The following is a 23219-nucleotide window of genomic DNA, read 5'->3' as shown; positions in this document are numbered from 1 at the left end:
TTAGTGTGAAAGTAGCCTTAGTCAAAAGCATGTTGGAGTAAGATGTGCTGAATATATTAAATTATGTGTTTGCTATCAAACCTGGTAGGATGTGCATGGTGTTTCATTTCATCTTTTAACTGTTCACAAGGCCTTCATGCCAATGTTTCATCTGACATGTTGTCATCAGAATCTCCGGGCTGTGAATCTCTAAGGCTTTGGTCATATCACCCTACAGCAATATTTCGTAGATATATGTTGGGATTATTCCACAAAGTATTCAGCTGATGTATGCCACTGTATAGCCATATAGTGCCATACATTGCCATTGATAAAAAAGTATACACCACAGTATACATTTTTGCAGTGCTTTCCTATACAGTAAAAAAAAGTTACACCATCTTCCAAGAAAATTGTTACACTGCACCAGCGCACCTGGCATTGTCCTCTGGACCGCAACTCTGCTCTGCATGTTGTTATCCAGGTGCTGGGTCATGCAAATCTGTAACCTTCTGGTCTCTTAAAGGGACAGTGCTCACTAATTGTCAGTGACCCCACCGTGAGCCAATGTGTGTTAGCCTGTTTAAGGGTCCTTCTCAGGGTGCTCTGGGCCTAAGCAGTAAGCTTCATTCTTGTCTTGACAGTCTGCTAAGATGCTTGTTCTCTTATTCCTTGTGTGTTGACCTTGTCCACCTGCTCGCTACCCAACCATTGCTAGTCCTCTGCCTGCCCCAACCTGTGCATCATCTGACTGTGAATCCTGTCTGCCACCTTGGTACCATGTACTGGTATCCATGCGCCAGCTGTTGCTAATGAAGGATACTCTGGGGGTAGCAGCCTTGTGTAAGTTAAAGGGTCACTGTCCTTTCAACAAAGTTGACATAAATGAATATTACTGGTGAGTATATGAAACTTTGTGCTATATCTTATCAGAGAACAACACCTTGTTCTCCCTCTACCAGCAGTCTTCTTCACCCCTCTGTAAAAAAAGGTCTTAAATTCCCCTGTACTATTGATTTATGCAGCGTTTTTCTCTTCTCTCTCACTGCAGTTCAACTCTTCCCCCTCCTCCTCCTCCTCCTCCCCTCTCCATTTGGGCAGAATGTAATCTGATCCTTCAGATAGCTGACAGCCATCTTGTTTCTCAAGATGGACTTAGAAGAGAATATTAGTTTGGGATGGAGTGGAGGCAAAATGTAGCATTTTTCTCTGATACAATATATTACAAAGTTTCTTATATTCATCTATACAATTGATGATTTATGTAAACCTTTTTGAAAAAACATTGACCATTTAAGGGTAAAGCTCCTCTAAAACTGGTTAGGTAACCAGTGGATCTGTGTTTCGAGGTGGCCATTGTTACTAAATTAATCACACCTTCCAAGAAAAGAAAGAATGTGTATGACCACACAGACATCAGATTGTCAGCAGAGCTAACTAAATTTCACTGAATGTGTTGGTGGTCTGCAGATACATATCTCATGGCTATGACCTGCTTTACTGAATATCCATGCTCATGTTATATGTTTTTGTACCATATGATAGATATTATATTTTATTAAAATAGCCAAAAGTTATGTCTCTCTTTGCATAGAATCCCCCTCAGGTTCGACCATTTCAGCAGGAAGAGCTAATGAAGATGCTAGAGCATACAGGTCCACAGTATAGCTCTGCAATAAAGGGGGACTGGATTGGACTTTACAGGTGAGCAAGGGGGAAGGGGGGGTGTCCTATAATACAGCAAGGAATGTAATGCAGTGTTATAGAGTTAAGTGTCACTTTAATTAAAAAACTAACTTTAGATATGCCATATATCTACCACTGCACCCCTACCAACGACGGGGCTTCAGCACTGTAATGAACCTGTTTACTTCAATCTCCTTAGAGAACTGACTGTGGACCATAGCCATGGCCTTTATTGCATAGTGAGATCTCCAAGAAAGCCTAACGGGGAACACTACTTAGCAAAGATGGGCAATATATACTAGTAGGATTTTATTTTGCTTCTACTCTGCTTCACTATTTCTGACTCTATGATTTTTTAGGCGTTTCTTAAAGTCTCCCCATTTTGATGGATGGTATCGACATAAACAGAAAGAGATGAGAGAAAGACTTGAAACTGCACATCTCAAAGTCATCTGTGAAGCAGTGAGTATTGCTGAAACATTTAAACAGGACCTGTCACCACTCTTGACATTTCTGTTTTAGAAAATAATTGCAATAACAGTTCTGGAGCATCTTTTCATATAACTATCTGTTGTTCCATTCCTCAGTTATCGTTTCTAGAAGTTTATAAATAAATCTGCAAGTAAGTATTACTAGTGGGGTGTGTCCCTGCACAGTCTGATACTATCCAACCGGTGCTGTGAATGTGAGACTGTGCAGTGACACACCCTTAACTGGTAACACTCAGTTGCAGATTCATAAAGTTCTCCTAGCAAGTATAACAATAACTGAGGAACGGAATACACAGTTATGTGTGAAGATGATCCAGAATCGTTATTGTATGATAAATAAAATAATTTCGTCAGACATGTCAGAGAATAGACCTGTCATTAGACAACTTATTCCATGACCTGAACAAAATGGGAGGAGACACAATAATACTTTTCCAAGCAGTGTTTGCAAGATTCCATCAATTGTCATCACTAATTGTTAAGACTCAATGACATGAGTTCCTGTCTTAGGGTATTTTCACACTTTAGTTTTATCCTAATGCATTCTGAATGGAAAGCATTGTGTTCAGGATGCATCAGTTCAGTCCCTCTTACGGTGTTTGGCCGGAAAAAATACCACAGCATGCTGCAGTATTTTCTCCGGCCAAAATTCCGGAACACTTGCTGAAATCGGCATTAAGGTACCAAGTGTTCCGGAAAACCGGATCCGGTTTCCTGGTCTGCGCATGCCCAGACCTTTTAAAAATGTGAAAAAAAAAAAATCTGTTTTTCCGGATAACACCGGAGAGATGGATCTGGTATTTCAATTAATCCGGAAACAAATGCTATCCGTTTGCATACGGATTTCCGGATCCGGAAGGCAGTTACGGCAGCGGAACTACTCAAAGTACCCATAACGAGACATTGCAGTTCTGGACATATCATTTGAACTCCAGCGAAAACTAAAAATTACACAATCCTCACCTGTAGTACCTGTGTAGAGCAATTTCTTCAGAACTACAGTTTGTACTGTAGTTTTCCTTATTTCTACTTCATTACGGTTATAGTCACATTTAGCATGTCTGTGGCAGATCTGGCCAACATCCAAAGCAGCAAAATCGACACCACATTGTGTGTACTTTGTTGCAAACATAAAGTGGAATTACTGTGGAATTACTGTACTTATACCTTCTGTATTGCAAAGGGTAAAAACCACAGCAGCAACATAAATTGACCTCCTGATTATTTAGTATTCGCACAGCATGGCAAATTATTTGCTAATTCCAGTGCGGATATCCAGCGTGTGGATGAGATTTTGTTTAAACCTCGTCCACTTTGCTGCTACTGTGAACACTGCAGATTTTCCCAAGTAATTCTGCAGCTAAGAATCCGCAGTGTTTAAAATTATGACACATGTGACTGTACCCTAAGGTACGTTCAGATAAGGTGGATTTCCACAGCCAGGCCTGCAGGGTTACAATGTATACGGTAGTACAAGAGATGAAATGATCAAGTCCCATAAGAGGATAAAAAAATTTTTTTTAAAGGGAACCTGCCACCAGGATTTTGGGTATAAAGCTGAGGACATGGGTTGCTAGATGGCCGCTAGCACATCCACAATACCCAGTCCCCATAGCTCTGTGTGCTTTTATTGTGTAAAAAACCCGATTTGATACATATGCAAATTGACCTGAGATGATTCCTGTCCCTGACTCATCTCCGGGACAAGACTAATCTCAGGGTAATTTGTATATGTATCAAATCGGTTTTTGAACACAATTAAAGCACACAGAGCTATGGGGACTGGGTATTGCGGATGTGCTTGCGGCCATGTAGCAACCCATGTCCTCAGCTCTATAAATGCAGGAAAAAAACACCACAACTGCGATAACTGCATTTTTTACCAGGTTTTGGTGCAGATTTCCTGCATACAAACCACACCGTGTGAAGGTAGCCTACATGGAATCTGTCACCATGATGTTGGTCTAATATCTACTTGAGTAGCACTGCACATAAGGAGTCTGGATTGCCTTTTATTGTTTTCCTACTCCCTCTGCGACCCCACTGTCAGCTCTCAAAACGCTGACAGTGGAGGAACGGGGCAGTAGGAAAATGAAAAATGTGCAGGAATACTCCTGTATTACTGTAGATAATAATCCAAATTCGTGGTGACAGATTCCATTCAAGGGGTTAAAATGAATAGTGTGCAGTCTGCAAGAGAATAAAGGAGTGAATAAAACAGTGTTTTTTTAATTCTATAATATAAACTTATTTGCGCACAGGTTTTTTTAAGTGGATAGCTGAAGGTATGCTTTATATAGACAGCAGGTAGTAGATATATAATGAAACTGCTAAGGATGCAAACTAATAATGTATACAACTAATGCCTTTTGTGCATTTACCACAGAACATAACAGCATGGATAAAGAACAAATCAGAAGTGGAGATTGTGGATCTGGTACTGAAACTCAGAGACAAACTGGTAGTGTATCTAAATTCCATAAATCAGTTAATGTCACGGATGTCACATTCTTTTTCATTGCAAGTCTTACCATTATCACTGACGCTTCCCGCACCTTGACATTATCAGTATGTACAATTAACGTACAATTATGTCACAGTGATTGCACAGGCCCAGAAGCTCAGATCCTCATTTTTGTGAATCTTTAAAAGGGTTGTCCAGTTTTAGCAAGAAACCAGACAACACTGGGGAATAGACTGCAATAAAGAACTGAGCAGTAAGGAGGAGAGAACCCTCACACTTTCCAAAAGAAGGGGGAAGGAGACAGTGGGTGAGTGTAGAAGATGGCTGTTTAATGGTTGCTGGGTTTATTGTGGATTGTAGGCAAGTTGAAAAGTTGAGTTTTCAGATTGCTTTTGAAAGTTTGAATAGTGGAGGAGAGTCCAATGTGCTTGGGTAGTGAGTTCCAGAGTATGAAATGCACAAGAGAAATATTGTGTGTGAGGAGCAGACAAGAGGAGAGTAAAGAAAGTTATTGTGAAGATCAGAGATTACCTGTGGGCAGTGTCGGACTGGGGTACCTAGGGCCCACCAGTAAAATTTATTTTGGGGGCCCACCATACGGATACATTCAAATATAATAAATAATCTAACAAGTTTTTTTAATGAACATAGGCTGGTTGAGGTGCTGTACATTGAATATATGTATGTAGTGCAGTTAGTCTACTGTGTTATGTGCCACTTGTGCAGGGGGTGGGAGACTAGGGGCCCACCTTGCTCAGGGGCCCACCGGGGGATTCCCCTGTGCCCCTATGGGCCAGTCCGAGCCTGCCTGTGGGGATGTATCAGGAGAGTAGGTCAGATTGTATGTTATCATCGAAATAGAAGACGTCATCGGCGCAGGCGCACTGAGGGAGTTCTGAGGAGACGAGCCTCCTCATCTCCGAGCGCCTGCGCAGATTCAACACGGGCGCGCGATTTTTGAAATGCCGACAGGGCTGGCCGGAGGAGGAGATCCCGGCTGGCCCTGTCAATCAACAAGAGGAGGGGGCGGATTTCTGCAGCAGCTACCAGCAAGTAGACGCCCTACTTGCTGGTAGAGACCGAATTTGCATATGATAAAACTTCGTTTTTTGACTAAACTGCTGGATCAAAGTAAGGAACACTATTATATTTTCAGATATCGCTATATAACTAATTTAACTAGCCCAAAAAAAAAAAAAAACACTTTAGTGGGGTGACAGAACCCTTTAAGCTTTAATATGGAGCCTCTGCATTATGTATCTCAAGTGCAGACTTACCGTAAAACAGAAATGTACAGCGACCTGTGTCCAGTTACCCAAGTCACAAATATCCTACCAGTAAAGCAGGAGTTCCAGAGTTATTCCTACATGAAATCCATGGGAAATAATTATTCCTCTCTGACCCACGACTATGGTCAAAGCAACATGAATGTTTTGCTAAGCTCTAATTTTGGTAAATCCGAGGACAGGGACTCTGTAGACAGTGGCACAGAAAGCTTTGAAAGCTCAGATTCCCTACTATAGTCATGGATGAGCCATTCCTCACTGGTCGACATGCAACGTGTTCCATCCTATGAAAACTTTGAGTATGATGCCAGCCAGTCACTATGTTTAAACAGGCCGTCAATGTCTTTCAAAGACTATATTCAAGACCGAAGTGATCCAGTGGAACAGGGCAAACCAGTTATCCCAGCAGCTATTCTTGCTGGGTTTACAGGGAGTGGACCAATTCAGCTCAAGTGTTAAGTGATCCAAGAGAGGGACACGTTTTTGAACAGAAATAAATGGTAATCTGTGTCAAAAACACAAGGAGGAGCATAGATTAATGACGTTTAACTTTGGCAGCTAGCAGATCAGTTTCAGTAGAGTGGCGGTGTCAAACGATTGGTGTCAAAAGATTGCCTAGATTTTAGCTAGTCAAAAAGTTAGTGGGATGAGAAGTGGGAGGATAGTTCAAGGTTGAAATATTGGTTGCAAATGGGAGTAGTTAGATGGGGTGATAGCTAGATTAAGGACTGGTCAAAGGCTTCTTGATGATGGGTGTGATGGTGGCATATTTAAAAGACACCAGGTTTGATAGGTTGAAGAGGTGGGTTAGGGTAGGGATATGCATAGTGCCAAGTTTAAGGATGAGGTGGGATGAAATTGGGTCAAGAGCACAGGTGTTGAAGTTTGATTTGGAAAGTAGAGTGGAAAGCTTTTTCTCATTGATAATGAAGAAGTGTAGTAAAGGGTAATTCCCACCTAAACATCAAAAGTTCATCAATATCTGCTGGCAGCAGTCCAACTCCCATTATCCCCACCAAACAGCTGTTCCGCAGTAGCTGCAGTGCCACACAACTCGTCCAATGTGTATTTGTCACGCCTTTGCTGTGTGCGCTTGTGCCATTTTGCAGTTGCCGGTGGCAACGTGTTGCTGTTATGGCATGTGGTGGCAGTGTCTCGGCTTTGGCTGTGTGCGCCGTGACATGGTTGCCACGCATGCTGTTGCCGGCGGCAACGTGTTGTGTGTTGGCTGGTATGTGCATTTCCTCTTTAAGTTGTAGCCTTCCTCTGTCTGGTGCTGGAAGGGTTAACTCCCTGACTGGGTGTGGTCACTTGGGTTTTATCTCCTGTGGCTTCCTGGCTGGAGTCAGTTGTACTTCAGCTGTCGTTGGTGCTGGTGCTCTGCTCCAGTCCAGGGTGATCTATCTGCCCAGTCCTTGAGGGCCACCTTGTAGGACATCGATGTCATCTGCGATGTCATTCTTTTGTCCCCCTTGTATCCCCTATGTACCCAACCTCATTGGTTATATGTTTGGTGTGGGTTTATGTTCAGGGTTTGTTGTACGTCTTGTTTGTTGTTACATGTCTGGGCTGTTGTTGGTGTTTGTCCCTGCATGTATGCAAGACGTTTTCCCTGTGTGTGTTGTACCTCCATGAGGGGGCTGGTTTCCCGGAGGGGTGAACCATAAGTCTGTATGCAATGCTGCCTGGGGCAGCCATGCTGCTTGCTTCATGGGGTCCAGGCAGTATCAGAAGTGCTGGATACCTGTGTGTGTGTGTTGTCTGTACGGTGTCCTATTTGGTGTGTGGGCACCTGTACTTATGCACGAGTTCCAGTCGTGGTGGCTGCAGCAGGTAAGTGTGTTTCTGGTGTTCTTACCTGCCGACGCTGTTGCTGCATATGGTCTTTTCCTTTCCTTGCTGCTAGGCCTTTTGAGACTCCTGTGCATCCGTGTCTGGGAAGAACAGGTCGTCTCTCCCCTGCTCCTATGTAAGGGATTATCAGGGCCAAAGGTATCCAAGGTATGAGTCGTCCTACCATCAAGGTCCGCTCATACGGTTAGGAGTTAGGGTGAGGATTAGGGACGCAATAGGAGGTGACCTGCTCCCTGATTCCGGCGTCCTGGCCTAGCTGCTTCATCGTTATACTTGACATTGTACGGTGGGGGGTTTCCCCCACTCCCCACGTGACAGTATTGTACAGAGCAGTTACTTCAGCGCTCCTCGAATTCAAGTGAATGGAGGAGGAGCAAAGCACCCATTCATAGTGACCAGCTTTGAGGACGATGCCAGCCAGTCACTATGTTTAAACAGGCCTCCAGAGCTACTGCAAAACAGCTAAGTGGTGGGGGTGTCAGGAGTTGGAGCTCCTTTAATCACATATTGATGACCTGTCCTAAGGATAGGCCATTAATATAAAAATCCCATAGAACCACTTTAACAATTTAACAACAGCTCAGGCAATATGGCTGCCCTCATAATCAAATATATAAAATAATAAATATCTAAAATCAAAACAGATTAGATAAAAGGACTGTGGGGGAAGTCCGTCTTTATATCCTGTGCATTGACAGAGGATGTGCTTAATTTATGACAAGACACACGCCTCAACATAAATTAAGTACATCCTCTGGGAGTCTGTGTGCCTTGAATTAAATCTATGCCTACTCATAGCTGGTGTAGATTTTAGTTATCATTTACACCAGAAATCTGCTGGACTAATGGCCCTACCCACACCACTTTCCCTTATCAGAAAATTGTCAAGATGGAGGTTAAACATTATTTGTGCAATTTTTTTTTGCATAAATGCCATTTAAAAAGTTGCAGACCTGTTTGTTTTTTTAAACTTTGGTGCACTGGTTTTCTGGTATATGGGGATGATAAATCCTCCCATGTGTCATGTCGGGTATTTATTTCATATAAGATATGAAATCATAAAAATTATGATTTCATATTTTTATGAAATATGAAAAATTAAAAATTTAAATTTTTATTGGCGGACATATAAACGCCAGTTCTTTTATTGATGAGATCTAAAGTTAATTTGTGCAGATAATGAAACAGGGTGCAATTAATTATATAAAATATAATTTATTACAAATAAATACATGCAGTAAAAATGGCATACAAATGAATACAAGGATAATATCAAAATTGACCACAAGATGATGCTCCGCCGTTTACGCCGGGCTCACTTAATTTAGTACACCAAGTACAATACAATGTTATTCAAATTATTATCAAATTATTACCGATTATTAAAATATTATAATGTAACAATAACAACAAAACAATAGAAATGAATCTGTGGAAAATTCCTTATGCTCAATCAAAGAATATGGCAGTAAGAGACACCTTATAAATACGCCCATTGGCCTAACTACGGATAATAATATCCGATCAGAGATTTCACTCTGATATCAATATTACAAGAATTCTAATGATGTGCACGTTCATTAAAATTTCCCATAAAATTATTGTTTTAACACTATTGACCCACTAATAATGGGGTCTCAACTATATGCCAATTGGAGCGATTTATAATTACTGCAAATGAAATTGATTATACATTACCCCTGGCTTTGGGATAAAGAGCTTTTAGAATGGACCCAGCTTTCCAAGATTTAGATATGTCCCGTCCTGTAGTACGTTCCTGACGTATGAAGTGATGTTGATGAATGAATCTTTGTAAAGAGTTCCGTTGTGAAGAAGTCCTTGTGAAGTTTTTCCTTTTGTGAAGTTTGTGAAGTGTTTGAAGAAGTGTTTTTTTCTCTCCCAAAAACTGGATCAGATATCCCCATCCTTATCTATGCCCATCCCCTCTTGGAATAGGAATTACCAATTAGATAAGGTGGGTGTGACGTATGTTAAACATGGGGATGATGTCACTAATTGACATTCCTAGGAAACTTCTGCCCATCTACCACTTGATGGCACTGTTGTATCATATAACAATTTTGAATATTTTAAGAATTAACATATTATATTGCTTGTTTTATTACTACTTAAACTTTGCCCTTTCACACCTTAAATCAATTAGGAGGGGCTCTTTCTGACACTTTGCTCAGACTGACTGGCGGTATCAGAAGTTTTCCTAATCCCTGAATTTATGGGGCAGATAGGAGTAATGATGGTTTTTCTGGTTTGTGTACCTTAACTGTCTTCAGCTATTGAGTAATGATGTTTGAAATAACATCAGCTCCTCTAAAATAAACCCTATTTAAGAAATTTCCACTTAAACACATTTTATATCCCCTAGAATATACCCTCTCAGTGAGATATAGACATATAAAGATACATTAATAATATTTGGTTATAATACATCAATATTGCATAGTATATATGAATCATTAATAAGTTCAAACGCTAAATAAATGCACACAGGAATATATCTATATATGAATATATGAATAGATATCTGTTCCACACCAGATGTGTTTTATGGACGTCTCTTATCAGATCATGGTTTAGCCATGAAACACCCATTGTTCCTCAGACAGACAAGTTTAGAGAGACCTGTGTAGATAAATCCATGTCTCTAAACAATAATAAAAGTATAGTCTTCTCTATATATTCACTTTTAACACATTGAACTTGCTATGAACCCATCTTGGTTTTTTTCAGGTTCATGCTGATCACATGTTGTTAAAGGCAATGATCATCCATATTGAATATGGTATCATCAGATACATTGTACACTTATGAAAATGCACAACAAATCCCCCTTCATTCCAAAATATTCCATAAAATGTGAATGTATTTGGAATGCTTAAAAGGGCTTTTCATATATCTTCTTCGATGCGTAGACTTGGCTTATAATGTTCCAACCAGAGCTTGACTAAAGTTCTTCTGGAGAACCTTATCTAACGCATGATTTGGATGGTCAACATACTCAACCATCCCATAGATCCTGCAAAACAGGATATAAGTTCGATAAAGGTTCGTTTTGATTCTCCATCTCCACATGAATGTTTAATAGGTTCCTTTTCAATGAACCAATTTCAAGTTCCAATATCTTGATGGAGATGGAATCGGCAACTGTCATACCGGTAGTAATAACAGTGCCCACTATGCCAAAGATTATGGCGGCTACGACTGCAAAAACATGAATCACTTTGGTTTGTAGAAAACTGTTCTCTGGGCAAAGTCTTCCTTGCTTGCTCCAGGATTTGCGTAATCCGTTCTTGGGAATATCCGATGTGCATCTGGTACCAGGCTTGGATTTCCGGGGACTGGATTTCGGACACGTTGAATTGCCTTTCGACGAAAACGCGTGGATCCAGGCTGATGTAGACCTTCTGGGATAATATCCTCTTGTTCGTCAAGATGAACCCCGCTGTATCTTGTAGCATGATCCCCGATGAAGGACCTGGCACAGCAATCGGTTCAGCATGGAACTCCTTCCCCAAGATCAGGACGACGTAGATAATGGCAATCATCTTTGATGACATCTTACGCCTATAAAATATTATATGACACATATGAGTATATACATTTTTTTTACTTTATCCTGCAAGAAAAGAGTTACTAATACCATATACCTCTGATTGGCATAAGTTCTTTTCTTGAACAGAGTAAGTTCTGGTTTCAGAGGTGAGTTAGGAGACATTTTGTTACAGAGGAAACATACATCAGGATGGGTTAGTATGCGTTAAAGATGTAGAATAACAGATAACGTTTTTCCGTTCATACGATACCAATCCTTATTTCCGTCTTTAGCTGGAACCATAAAGTCTTTTCACCTCTTTTCATCCAACTCCTTCAATCTCTCGAAGTCGTGCACTGGGATGACAAACACGTAGCTGATTAATGTGCACCCATTTTTCAATAAATTCATCCCCCTTAGGGATTTTGATCTTGTAGACCACTGGAGATAATTTGTCAGTGATGACATAGGGACCTTTCCAGGAAGGTAGGAATTTTCTCTCCTTCACTTGATCCCGAGCGAAGTTATAGAGATATACCCGATCGGAAATTTGATACTCCTTCTGTGTAGTCTTCAGATCATAGTATGTCTTAGCACTCACTGCGGCTTTCTCTATATTTTTCTGGGCGAACGCAAAAGCATGTTGAAGGTGCTTGCGTAAATTTTCCACATACTGATGCGACGTTGTAGCATTGATCAAGTTATGGTCTGTTGTCCTGTAAAGTAAATGCTGGGGTAACACCATCTTCCTTCCCGTGATCATCTCGAAGGGAGAAAGTTTAGTTGCTGCGCTTGGGGTGGCTCTGATGGCCATAAGCACCAAAGGCAACTTGACATCCCAGTCCTTACCAGATTCATTGACAAACTTTTTCAGGATGTTCACAATGGACTGGTTGTAACGTTCTACTCCACCACTAGAGGCTGGTCGATAAGCTATATGTAGCTTCCTCTTTACCCCCAGGATTTCCCACATCTTTGTCATCACCTCACTGGTGAAGTGACTTCCACGATCGGATTCGATGCGCTGGGGAAGACCAAATCTAGAAAATACATGGTTAATGAGCAGAGATGCACATGCGCTTGAACTGCATGTTTTGCACGGCAAACATTCCACCCATTTGGTGAACAGACAAGTTACGGTTAACATATACTTGTTGCCTCTTGATGAGGTTGTTACTGGTCCAATGAAGTCAATTTGGATGTCTGACCATGGCATGGACATCCCCCTTTTCATCAGCGGTGCCCGATGAGTGGGTCCTTGTGGCTGGAATTGAGGGCAGATTAGACATCCCTGACAATATGTTCGCACATCTTGCAGCATATGTGGCCAGTAAGCGTAGTCCCGTAGTAACTCGTACGTTATTTTCTCACCTCGATGACCAGCTGTTGGGGCATCATGTGCATGTTGTAACATCAGACCTCGGTATGCTGCAGGTACTATCCATTGCGTGATACCATTCTTAGAGGTTCTTATCAGCAGTTCATCCTGTAATGAAAATTGGGACTTACCTTTCATCAAAATTCGTAACTCCTCCTTACCCACACAGTCTTCCGTGGTTATGGGATAGTTATGTGGATCCTCAATGTGCTTATAAAAGAGACCAATAATTGGATCCCCCTTTTGGCTTGCAATGAGATCCTCACTAGGGAAATTTTGGCTCCACTGCGCCACATTGGCTTCAGCTCCCTTTTGGGCCTGACTCCTTGTCATAGCATCCACTTGGATAGTTCCCATGAGGTCATCAACGTCAAAGACTTCTCCATCAATGGTTGCTTGCTTGGCAAGGGAATCCGCTAGGTCATTCCCCTCTTTATCCATGCCTGGATATTTTGAATGACCTCTTACCTTCTTCCAATAAATGGTAAGACTGTGGGCGGTAACCATCTCATCAATTTTACAAAACATCTTACCATGCTTTACTGGCTTGTTATTACTTCTCATCCAGTCTGACCTTTTCCATCCGGGAAAGTACTCCACAAAGCTGTTACGAATATAGTCAGAATCTGTGATGATTACAAACTCCTTAACATCATATTCGATAGCCATTCGTATGGCTTTGTACACAGCAGTAAGTTCTGCAACTTGGCTGCTTTTGGAACCAATCTTGTATCCAACGGATACATCCAGGAATGTATTATTCCATACGACTCCAATACCTGCAACCAATGTACGTTCGGATCCTTCATCGACATGGAAGGAGCAGCCGTCTACGTACACACATGGTAACAATTTGCAATACTCCTCTTCATAAGATTTATATGGTGATGATGATTGTTCATCCAGGAAATCATTTTCCGTTGACTCACTTTTATGTTCCGTATGGGTACAGTCATGGAGTTCTGCTAATCCTTGAGCAACTGGGTTTTTATTATTTTGTTTGTACCTGATTTCCAATGGCCATCCCATTAAGGACATTGTCCAGGCGGTTATCCTGCTGTTTGACAAGTTTCCATCTCTTATACGATCACTCTGCAAGTATTGCAGTGGCTGATGTGCGGTCTCCACAATGATCCTTTCGCCTTGGATGAAACTCCTAAAATATTGCAAAGCCCACACAGTTGACAACAATGCTTTCTCACAATCATTGAATTTTACCTCAACCGGTGACAAGGACTTGCTGGCATAGGCGATGATCTTGTTTCGGTTTTCCTGTTTTTGGAAAAGAACTGCACTTATGCTTTTATCAGTGAAACCTGTTTCCACAAAGAAAGGTTTTCCCCCTTCTGGATAAGCAAGGCATGGAGCCTGGATAAGTTTGGCCTTGAGCTCGGTTACAGCTTGCTCATGACGCTCACTCCATTCCCATTTTACTCCTTTCTTTAGCAACTGTAAAAAAGGTTTTGTAATTTCGGCATAATTATCTATGAACTTACGTGAGTAGTTCATCATGCCCAGGAATGATCTCAACTCCTTGAGATTTGTAGGAGATTTTGTCTTGGTCACTGCTTCCACCTTCTTTTTCTGTGGGTTAATTCCATCCGCAGTGACTTCATGACCTAGGAAATTAACCTTGTTCCGGCACCATTGAGCCTTTTGCAAAGAAAGTTTTACACCTGCTTTCCTCAGCTGGGTTAGTACATGCCTCAACTCCTGAATATGTTCCTCAAAAGTTGTACTTTTTATCAGGATGTCATCCACATATGATAAGGTACCTCGTTCAGTGGCATCAGGCATTGCCTTATGCATGAACACTGCAAACTCATGGCCTGCATTTATGTACCCGAAGGGCAGTCGGGTCCATGCATACTGTCGTTTGCCAAATGTAAAGGCCAGTTTGTACTGATCCCTTTCATCTACCTTAATCGTCCAATATCCTTGTGCACAGTCAAGGGCAGTGAAGATTTTGGATCCTTGTATTTGTGCCAAACACTGGTCAATATATGGCACGGGCCATCCGGACATATAAACACGTTTGTTCAACTGTCTTAGGTCCGAGCAGAGACGAAATTGACCGTTAGGTTTGAGGACTCCAAGTATCGGATGATTGAATGAACTGTGTACTGGACGGATGATACCTTTCTCCTCCAAGTTTTTGACGATTTCCGATAGTGACTCGTAAGCCGCCAGCGGAAGTCGGTATTGTTTGACAAAAACAGGGGGTGCATCGGGATCTGTCTGGATTCTTGTAACGTGTAGGTCTGTTTCCCCACAGTCATAAGAATCCTTTGCGAACATCTCCTGGAACTCTGCGAAGAGCTCCTTTAGCCGTTGACGCTTCGACTCATCGGAGCATGCGTCAGCCATGGAGATTTGTTCTTCCACCCGCTCCTGAAATTCTGGGAAAATCTCAGGCTGACTTAACTCGTAAGCTTCTTCAAGCTCACTAGTTAAATCGTTTACTCTTTTTCATCGACCTCATGGTTGAAAACCAATGATGATTCTTCGATGTGGCATGTACCTTCTTCAGAGCTGAAAGGATAAACAGAGTGGATGTTAAATAACCCCTCAGGGGTTGAGGAAAAATGTTGTTCCACTGTTTGTTCCTCTGTCAGGTATTCATCAGGAATTATTCCAATAACATCATTTTGGAATCCAAATGTGTAGTATTCCGAATCCATAGCCAAACCAATTACAGTGTCCTTTTGTAGGGATATGCTATGGGAAACCATGTTATGAATTACCATATGTAACGGATCCTGATGGATATTGATCAGGGGAGTAGGCTTTACCTTTAGGCCGAGTTGCTGTATTCTGTTGGATAAACAGATCAACGCGTCTGTGTTCTTCAGCTTCTGTCCCTTCTTTATTTTAATGGGTAGAAGAAATGGTTTGCATCCTTCAGGAATTTCAACTTTCTCAGCAACCATGATACTTACGGCATAGGGCATCTGTTGTCCCCATCGTAAGGCGTGTTCTACATCTTGGAATCCCTCTGGGTTTCCCGGCAATCTGGACCATAAGGTGTTATTCACCAGGTCAATCTGTACGGCAAATCGGTGCAGAAGGTCATTACCTATATACATTTGATACCGTGGTTCATTTATCACGATGAAAACGTGCTCCGTAGTTTTGTTTCCTATGGAGATAGACAAAACGCATCTTGCAACCACATTATGACTTTGGGAATCTCCATCCAGATCATGAACCCATTGGTCCTGTGGAGAGAAACTTTTAATCATTTTAGGATTGGTGATCTGTTTCAAGAGTCCTAGGCTTATGTAACTTGCTTCGGATTTCAAATCCAACTTGGCAAATTTCACCCGGGCTATATTGTTTACCTGTACGGGAATCAATAAATTGTCATTGACCCTTTTAATCCGTACCATCGATTGAATGTGCCTTGTCAGGTCCGCGACTTCGTGATTCCCCCTTTCAAGAGAAATGGTTAAAATATCATCATCCAGAGTTACCTTTTTGATTTCGTCCCTCTGGATGGTAATGATGTGAGCGGCACCATTGACATCTTCCTCGGGTTTACCATTCTTCAGGATTGTGACCTCCGGTGTTTGATTGTTCCTGAAATGCACTTCAATAGAGCTAGGTTTCTCTTCAATCACATGACAACTGCGCTGTGCTTGTGTGTTGCAAGAGTATTCATAGGCAATGGGTGCCTTCACCTGAGTCCATACTGCTTCATTAATGAAATCAATTATGGGACTCAATCTTTTTAATAAATCGATTCCTATGATCATCCGATCATATGGAAGATCCACAATCAATGTGGGATGTCTAATTGTCTTCTTGCCAATCTTAAATGTCAACCAGGATGTTCCTTTTACCTGTAAGGCATCTCCACCTACACTTATCAAAGATCCATCAAATGACCTTAATCGTGGCTTCTTTGATGTTAAATTCAAAGTCTTTTGGAAATAACTGATAGATAAAATGGTGGCTTGTGATCCAGTGTCTATTAATCCTTTGATTGGTCCGATAAGTTCATTTTGGAGATATATATCCATAAAGTATCTGCCATCCACCTGGAACAAATCACAGAGAAAGTTAGGATGTTTACCCATCTGCTGTCTGAGAGGTTGACCTCTTTGCAGCTCCGTGACCTCTGCATTCCTGAGTCTCTCAGGACAAGCTGGAGGAGCAGCATCAGCCCCCCCCTTTGGGACAAGCTGTGTGACACCACAAGTCACAGCTGGCTCACGGCTATATGCTGGAACGATGGGATTACACACTGGAACAGGCATCTGGTCATATGAATTGACATCATTAGACTGCAAGACAAATGACATATTAGACATTTCCCCCCTGGCCCTAATTTCAGGGTCAGAGGTACTGCAAGGAAATATTGAATTAGGAATCATATCAGATTCTACCACAATCAACTTAATATCCTTACAGTGGCCTGGGTTCTGACCCGGACCAATTTGTTTTATGATGTTGAGCTGGGACCTGGAGTTGCCCCTAAAAAAGGCTCAGGCTGTTTTCCTGGAGATACCAATTTCCTCACAATGTCACTCAACTGGGCCACTTGTTCTGCCAGCTGATCAAACCTGTTTGGTCTGGGCACATTTTGGTTTTGCTGAGCACCCTGGTTATCGGTAGGTGACCTACTCCTGGGTGAATTTGAGGATTCCTGCCTATCTTCCCTCTGTTGTCTGGGTCTATTATCCCAGCGCCTGTAACCTTGATAATTCTTATAATTATAGGGTCCGTACCCCTGGGGGCCTCTATTGTAATAGGGACGGTAGTTAGACCTCCCATTACCTGAATTATTCCCCTCTGATCCATTAGTATTTTGGGGTTTGGTCTGTTTGGGCGGTCCTACCTGTTGTTGCTGGGCTTGTTGAGCAGGTCCTGTAGACTGAGGGAACCTTCGTGGCTGGCTTTCAAATCCCAAGCTAGGGTTTACCTTAGCTTCAGCTACCTTTTGCTCTGGGGATTTTTTAAACCTTCTCTCCTCTATTGCATGGCACTCACTGATATTATACAGCGTGGTGGCAGCCGTCACCAACCAATCCAGGGGGGCATCAATATCCAGATCTCTGGCTAAGTTAAATTTGATCTGGGTTGGCATAGCGTCATAGAATAACTGTTTGAATTCTTCAGATTCCCAATTTGGGGATCTATATGCCAACCCATAGGCATTTTTGAGGACAGAGAGGAATTCACGGGGACTCTGATTGGGTCTACATGTAAGGCTATATATGTCCCGTTTTGCAGCAGTGGTGGTTCGGTATGGTCCGAATTCCAACTTAACCTCATGCAAAACACTTGGCCAATCTTGAATGCCTCTCTCCCCAAATGAGGTAAAGTAATGACGATACTTATCATCAAATGCCCATGGAAGGAATCTGATCCGGTCAGCATCAGAGTATAATTTTAAAGAATCCATAGTGGATTCATACATTTCCAAGTGATTGGCTATCTGAGAAGAACCTTTCTTGGAAAATTTGGATACTGTAGTATTCAAAAACTTAATTATGCTGGAGGAGCTCTGATCCTTATCTGAATATTGGGAATTTTTATTCGTAGAAACCACCTCAGCATATGTTGGTCGCCTATGATCCTGTGGCAAGGAATAAGTCACATGCTTCCCCACATCACTGTCAAACTCACATGCACTTTCACAACTTTCATGAGACTTATACAGCACAGGTGATTTAACCCTAACATCTCTTCTCAGGGGAACATGTGGAGAGGAACTTCTAGGGGCTTCCATGTTATTGGCATCTAGTAAGGCGGTTGCAGTTTGGAATGCCCGACTCAATTGGGTGAATGCCTCCCGTGTAATCATGCCAACATTTTCAGGTTGCTGAGTATCTTGGATGGGGTCTGCTTTAAGAGCATGTGATGGCATGTCTGGATAGTGGGGAGTAAGACATGGAGGATCAGGATATCCCACAGCGTTAGATGGATCCCTTTCAGCATTGACTATATTATGAGCTGATCCATCTGTCTGTTTAATTTTGGAATATTGGAGATATAAATCCTCTAAATCGCTTTTTGCCTTTTGGTATGCATCATGGCTGTGACTAAGGTTGTACTCTAAGTCTTTGATCTTCGCTTCTGCGGATTGTAGTTCTGATTCTATCTTGGATACATATATTTTTGTACCCATTATAGACTCATACCTAACTTTTGAGAGAGTACTGACTGCCAACAATGCATACAAAACAGGTGGCAATGCACATAAGAGGTGTTGGTCCCTTTTGGTATTATCAGTTGCCAAATCCATATATGTCAGGTATCTATCAACCATGCCACCTAACTTCCATATATCTCCACGTTCTTCATAGGCTCTTGCCTGCAGCTCATTAGTCCATTCATCTATATTTTTATCTAACTTCAAACGGGAATAAACATAATTGATAACCTTAGAGATTATCTTTCCTGGGTCAGATGGACTATCTGCTAAAACCTGGCCATTACCTGGGTCGCTGCCTGTTACACTCATGATTTTGATCAATAATCAATAACAACAACAATTTGACTTGCCAATAAGGATTAAGTAATATTTTCACTAATTGCACAAATTGGTTATAGAAATATCTCAATCAATCTCGGTGGGACCTCCAAAATATGTCGGGTATTTATTTCATATAAGATATGAAATCATAAAAATTATGATTTCATATTTTTATGAAATATGAAAAATTAAAAATTTAAATTTTTATTGGCGGACATATAAACGCCAGTTCTTTTATTGTCGAGATCTAAAGTTAATTTGTGCAGATAATGAAACAGGGTGCAATTAATTATATAAAATATAATTTATTACAAATAAATACATGCAGTAAAAATGGCATACAAATGAATACAAGGATAATATCAAAATTGACCACAAGATGATGCTCCGCCGTTTACGCCGGGCTCACTTAATTTAGTACACCAAGTACAATACAATGTTATTCAAATTATTCTCAAATTATTACCGATTATTAAAATATTATAATGTAACAATAACAACAAAACAATAGAAATGAATCTGTGGAAAATTCCTTATGCTCAATCAAAGAATATGGCAGTAAGAGACACCTTATAAATACGCCCATTGGCCTAACTACGGATAATAATATCCGATCAGAGATTTCACTCTGATATCAATATTACAAGAATTCTAATGATGTGCACGTTCATTAAAATTTCCCATAAAATTATTGTTTTAACACTATTGACCCACTAATAATGGGGTCTCAACTATATGCCAATTGGAGCGATTTATAATTACTGCAAATGAAATTGATTATACATTACCCCTGGCTTTGGGATAAAGAGCTTTTAGAATGGACCCAGCTTTCCAAGATTTAGATATGTCCCGTCCTGTAGTACGTTCCTGACGTATGAAGTGATGTTGATGAATGAATCTTTGTAAAGAGTTCCGTTGTGAAGAAGTCCTTGTGAAGTTTTTCCTTTTGTGAAGTTTGTGAAGTGTTTGAAGAAGTGTTTTTTTCTCTCCCAAAAACTGGATCAGATATCCCCATCCTTATCTATGCCCATCCCCTCTTGGAATAGGAATTACCAATTAGATAAGGTGGGTGTGACATATGTTAAACATGGGGATGATGTCACTAATTGACATTCCTAGGAAACTTCTGCCCATCTACCACTTGATGGCACTGTTGTATCATATAACAATTTTGAATATTTTAAGAATTAACATATTATATTGCTTGTTTTATTACTACTTAAACTTTGCCCTTTCACACCTTAAATCAATTAGGAGGGGCTCTTTCTGACACTTTGCTCAGACTGACTGGCGGTATCAGAAGTTTTCCTAATCCCTGAATTTATGGGGCAGATAGGAGTAATGATGGTTTTTCTGGTTTGTGTACCTTAACTGTCTTCAGCTATTGAGTAATGATGTTTGAAATAACATCAGCTCCTCTAAAATAAACCCTATTTAAGAAATTTCCACTTAAACACATTTTATATCCCCTAGAATATACCCTCTCAGTGAGATATAGACATATAAAGATACATTAATAATATTTGGTTATAATACATCAATATTGCATAGTATATATGAATCATTAATAAGTTCAAACGCTAAATAAATGCACACAGGAATATATCTATATATGAATATATGAATAGATATCTGTTCCACACCAGATGTGTTTTATGGTTGTCTCTTATCAGATCATGGTTTAGCCATGAAACACCCATTGTTCCTCAGACAGACAAGTTTAGAGAGACCTGTGTAGATAAATCCATGTCTCTAAACAATAATAAAAGTATAGTCTTCTCTATATATTCACTTTTAACACATTGAACTTGCTATGAACCCATCTTGGTTTTTTTCAGGTTCATGCTGATCACATGTTGTTAAAGGCAATGATCATCCATATTGAATATGGTATCATCAGATACATTGTACACTTATGAAAATGCACAACAGTCACTATCTGGTTTTAACGGCAGAAAAAATTAGATTTGACACATTCGCTTTAAGTAACTGTGTGACTTGTGTTCATGACCTCTGTTTCCAGGTTCGGGCGCACAGACAACATCTTCCGGTCAGCCCTGTTTCACTGAACAGATTGAAGCTTCATATTGATGAAGTTATTGGCTCCCTTCCTGAAGACCTGCAGAGCATTTTGCATCCTCGCTGAAGAATACCACAGCATCCCTTAATATGCCAGTCATCGGTGTACACCATATAGCGTCCCTGTACATCTTTCTGCTCCTTTACTATTCAGAGACAACTATAGGTTATCCTACAACTCTACAGAAAGCTTATTATGTCTTATATTCTATCTCAGAGGAGAGGAGGGTGACATAATACAGTATAGCACAGAACATATTGCTAAAGAATTATGTGGGATTTTCACTGAAATGACAAGCACAACAAAACTGATCTGTGGGAACATCTGATGATTCTCCACTTTTTTTTTTTTATATGAAATGGTTTGTCTGGGTTTAGAAAAAGATGACTGCTTTCTTCCAATAACAGCGCCATACCTGTCTCTGAGTGGAATTGCGCTCCATTGGAGAGAATGGGGCACAGCCGCAATATCACACATGACCGTTGGACTGGTGTAGTTCTGTTTTTGGAAAACAGCAGTTTTAAGACAACAACTTGATCATGAATGTCAGTGTCTCTAAGTGATTTCAAATTTTTGTGACTCAAAGTGACCGTGTCCCAATAATACTGATCAAAGAAGCAGCGTAAGATAGTATACAATGCATATCTGTCCTATGACCTGAATCCTACAATCAGGACCACTCTAATATCACCCCACTAAAATTGAACTTCCTCAAGAACACAACCTGTGAAAATATAGTAGATGGCTGAAGTGGCTCTCTAGAACATGCAAATGGTGCAGTATTCTTCAATTTTGTAATGCATGTTCTGTATATGGGTGTGTTTACATATGCATGTTCCTGTATACTGAGTATTTGGGATTTTTGTATGCAGCACACCCATACACTCGCTGCATCGATGTGTGTGTGTGTAAACAAACTTACTTTAGAGAGGAAACCTGAAGGACAGATTCCCTTGCGGCGAAGAATGTATCATTAGAAAAATTACATTTTATTCAAAAGTTTTTGGTGATTTTTGTTTTGAATACATACAACTGTATAACTAGCTCTAAAAAGACTTCTGAAATATTTCCGTTTTCACAATGGACACTGGAGCACGCACAATAGGCTGACATTACCTGCCCTCTGCAGCTCACTTGTGAGCTTTATCATGTAAACTGGGCCAAAATGAGCAGTCATCTCATTATCAATAGAAGGAGGAGCATTTATAGGGATTGATTTAACAGAGAGAACCCCACAGGTAGTTGCTGTGAGTCCTTCTCCAGGCATCTCCAGCAAAATGGTGGCAGTACGATTCCAAAAATAAAAATCTAGAATAAAATAAAAAATAATAAACACATCATATTTCATAGAAGCATCTGAGGCGCCATATGATGCAAATACCCAATAAAAACATACATCCGTTAATGCAGTAATTTATTTAGTCTTTGTTTCTTCTAATCGTGAATCTAAATTTTTCTCTGTTGTACCTCTGTACTTTCATGGAGACATGCGCTACCAGTTCTCTATAGTTTGCTATATTTATAATTGTTAATGGTTATTATGAAAATCATGTTCACCTTTACTAATCTGTATATCTTTAAGGTAAATGCATTTTCAGTGGATTACAATGACATCTTTAGATTTACTTAGTTGTCCAGAGTTTCATGAAGAAAGAAGCCTTCACAAAAAGTCTCTCACTATTGTAATATCCTGCTTTTAGTAGTACTTCTATATGCTCTGTATACCCGTATATTCCATTGTATGCATGCCTGGAAACCGCCAATCCAGTTCTTTTAAAATAAAAACATGTTTGAAATAACTCTCAGTACCTATGTAATTTATTTGGAAACACAGTTGTTCACATTTTTGTGACCACAGCTGAAAGGTGGATCCGGTATAGTCAGTCTTTAAAGGGTTATCCTTGTAATTACTGGATAGGGATAACTGCTAGATCTGAAAGGATTCAGACAGCTGGGACCCCTGTTAAAAT

At 40.6% G+C, this 23219-nt stretch overlaps 1 protein-coding gene across 3 annotated transcripts in view; it reads left to right on the top strand.

The window, feature by feature from the left end:
• The window catches only part of DENND6B (DENN domain containing 6B), a 126939-nt gene extending 103935 nt beyond the window's left edge, over positions 1-23004 (top strand). For all 3 annotated transcript variants that reach the window (XM_040413546.1, XM_040413545.1, XM_040413544.1), the window contains 4 exons: positions 1574-1683; positions 2025-2127; positions 4543-4617; positions 21193-23004. In XM_040413546.1, coding sequence (XP_040269480.1) covers positions 1574-1683; positions 2025-2127; positions 4543-4617; positions 21193-21315 — 411 coding nt within the window. In that variant the 3' untranslated portion in view covers positions 21316-23004. The remainder of the gene's footprint in view (positions 1-1573; positions 1684-2024; positions 2128-4542; positions 4618-21192) is intronic.
• Positions 23005-23219: the final 215 nt, after the last annotated feature.

Source organism: Bufo bufo, chromosome 1, assembly GCF_905171765.1.
Source record: "Bufo bufo chromosome 1, aBufBuf1.1, whole genome shotgun sequence".
Lineage (NCBI taxonomy): Eukaryota > Metazoa > Chordata > Amphibia > Anura > Bufonidae > Bufo > Bufo bufo.
This window is presented reverse-complemented; position numbering and strand designations above follow the sequence as displayed.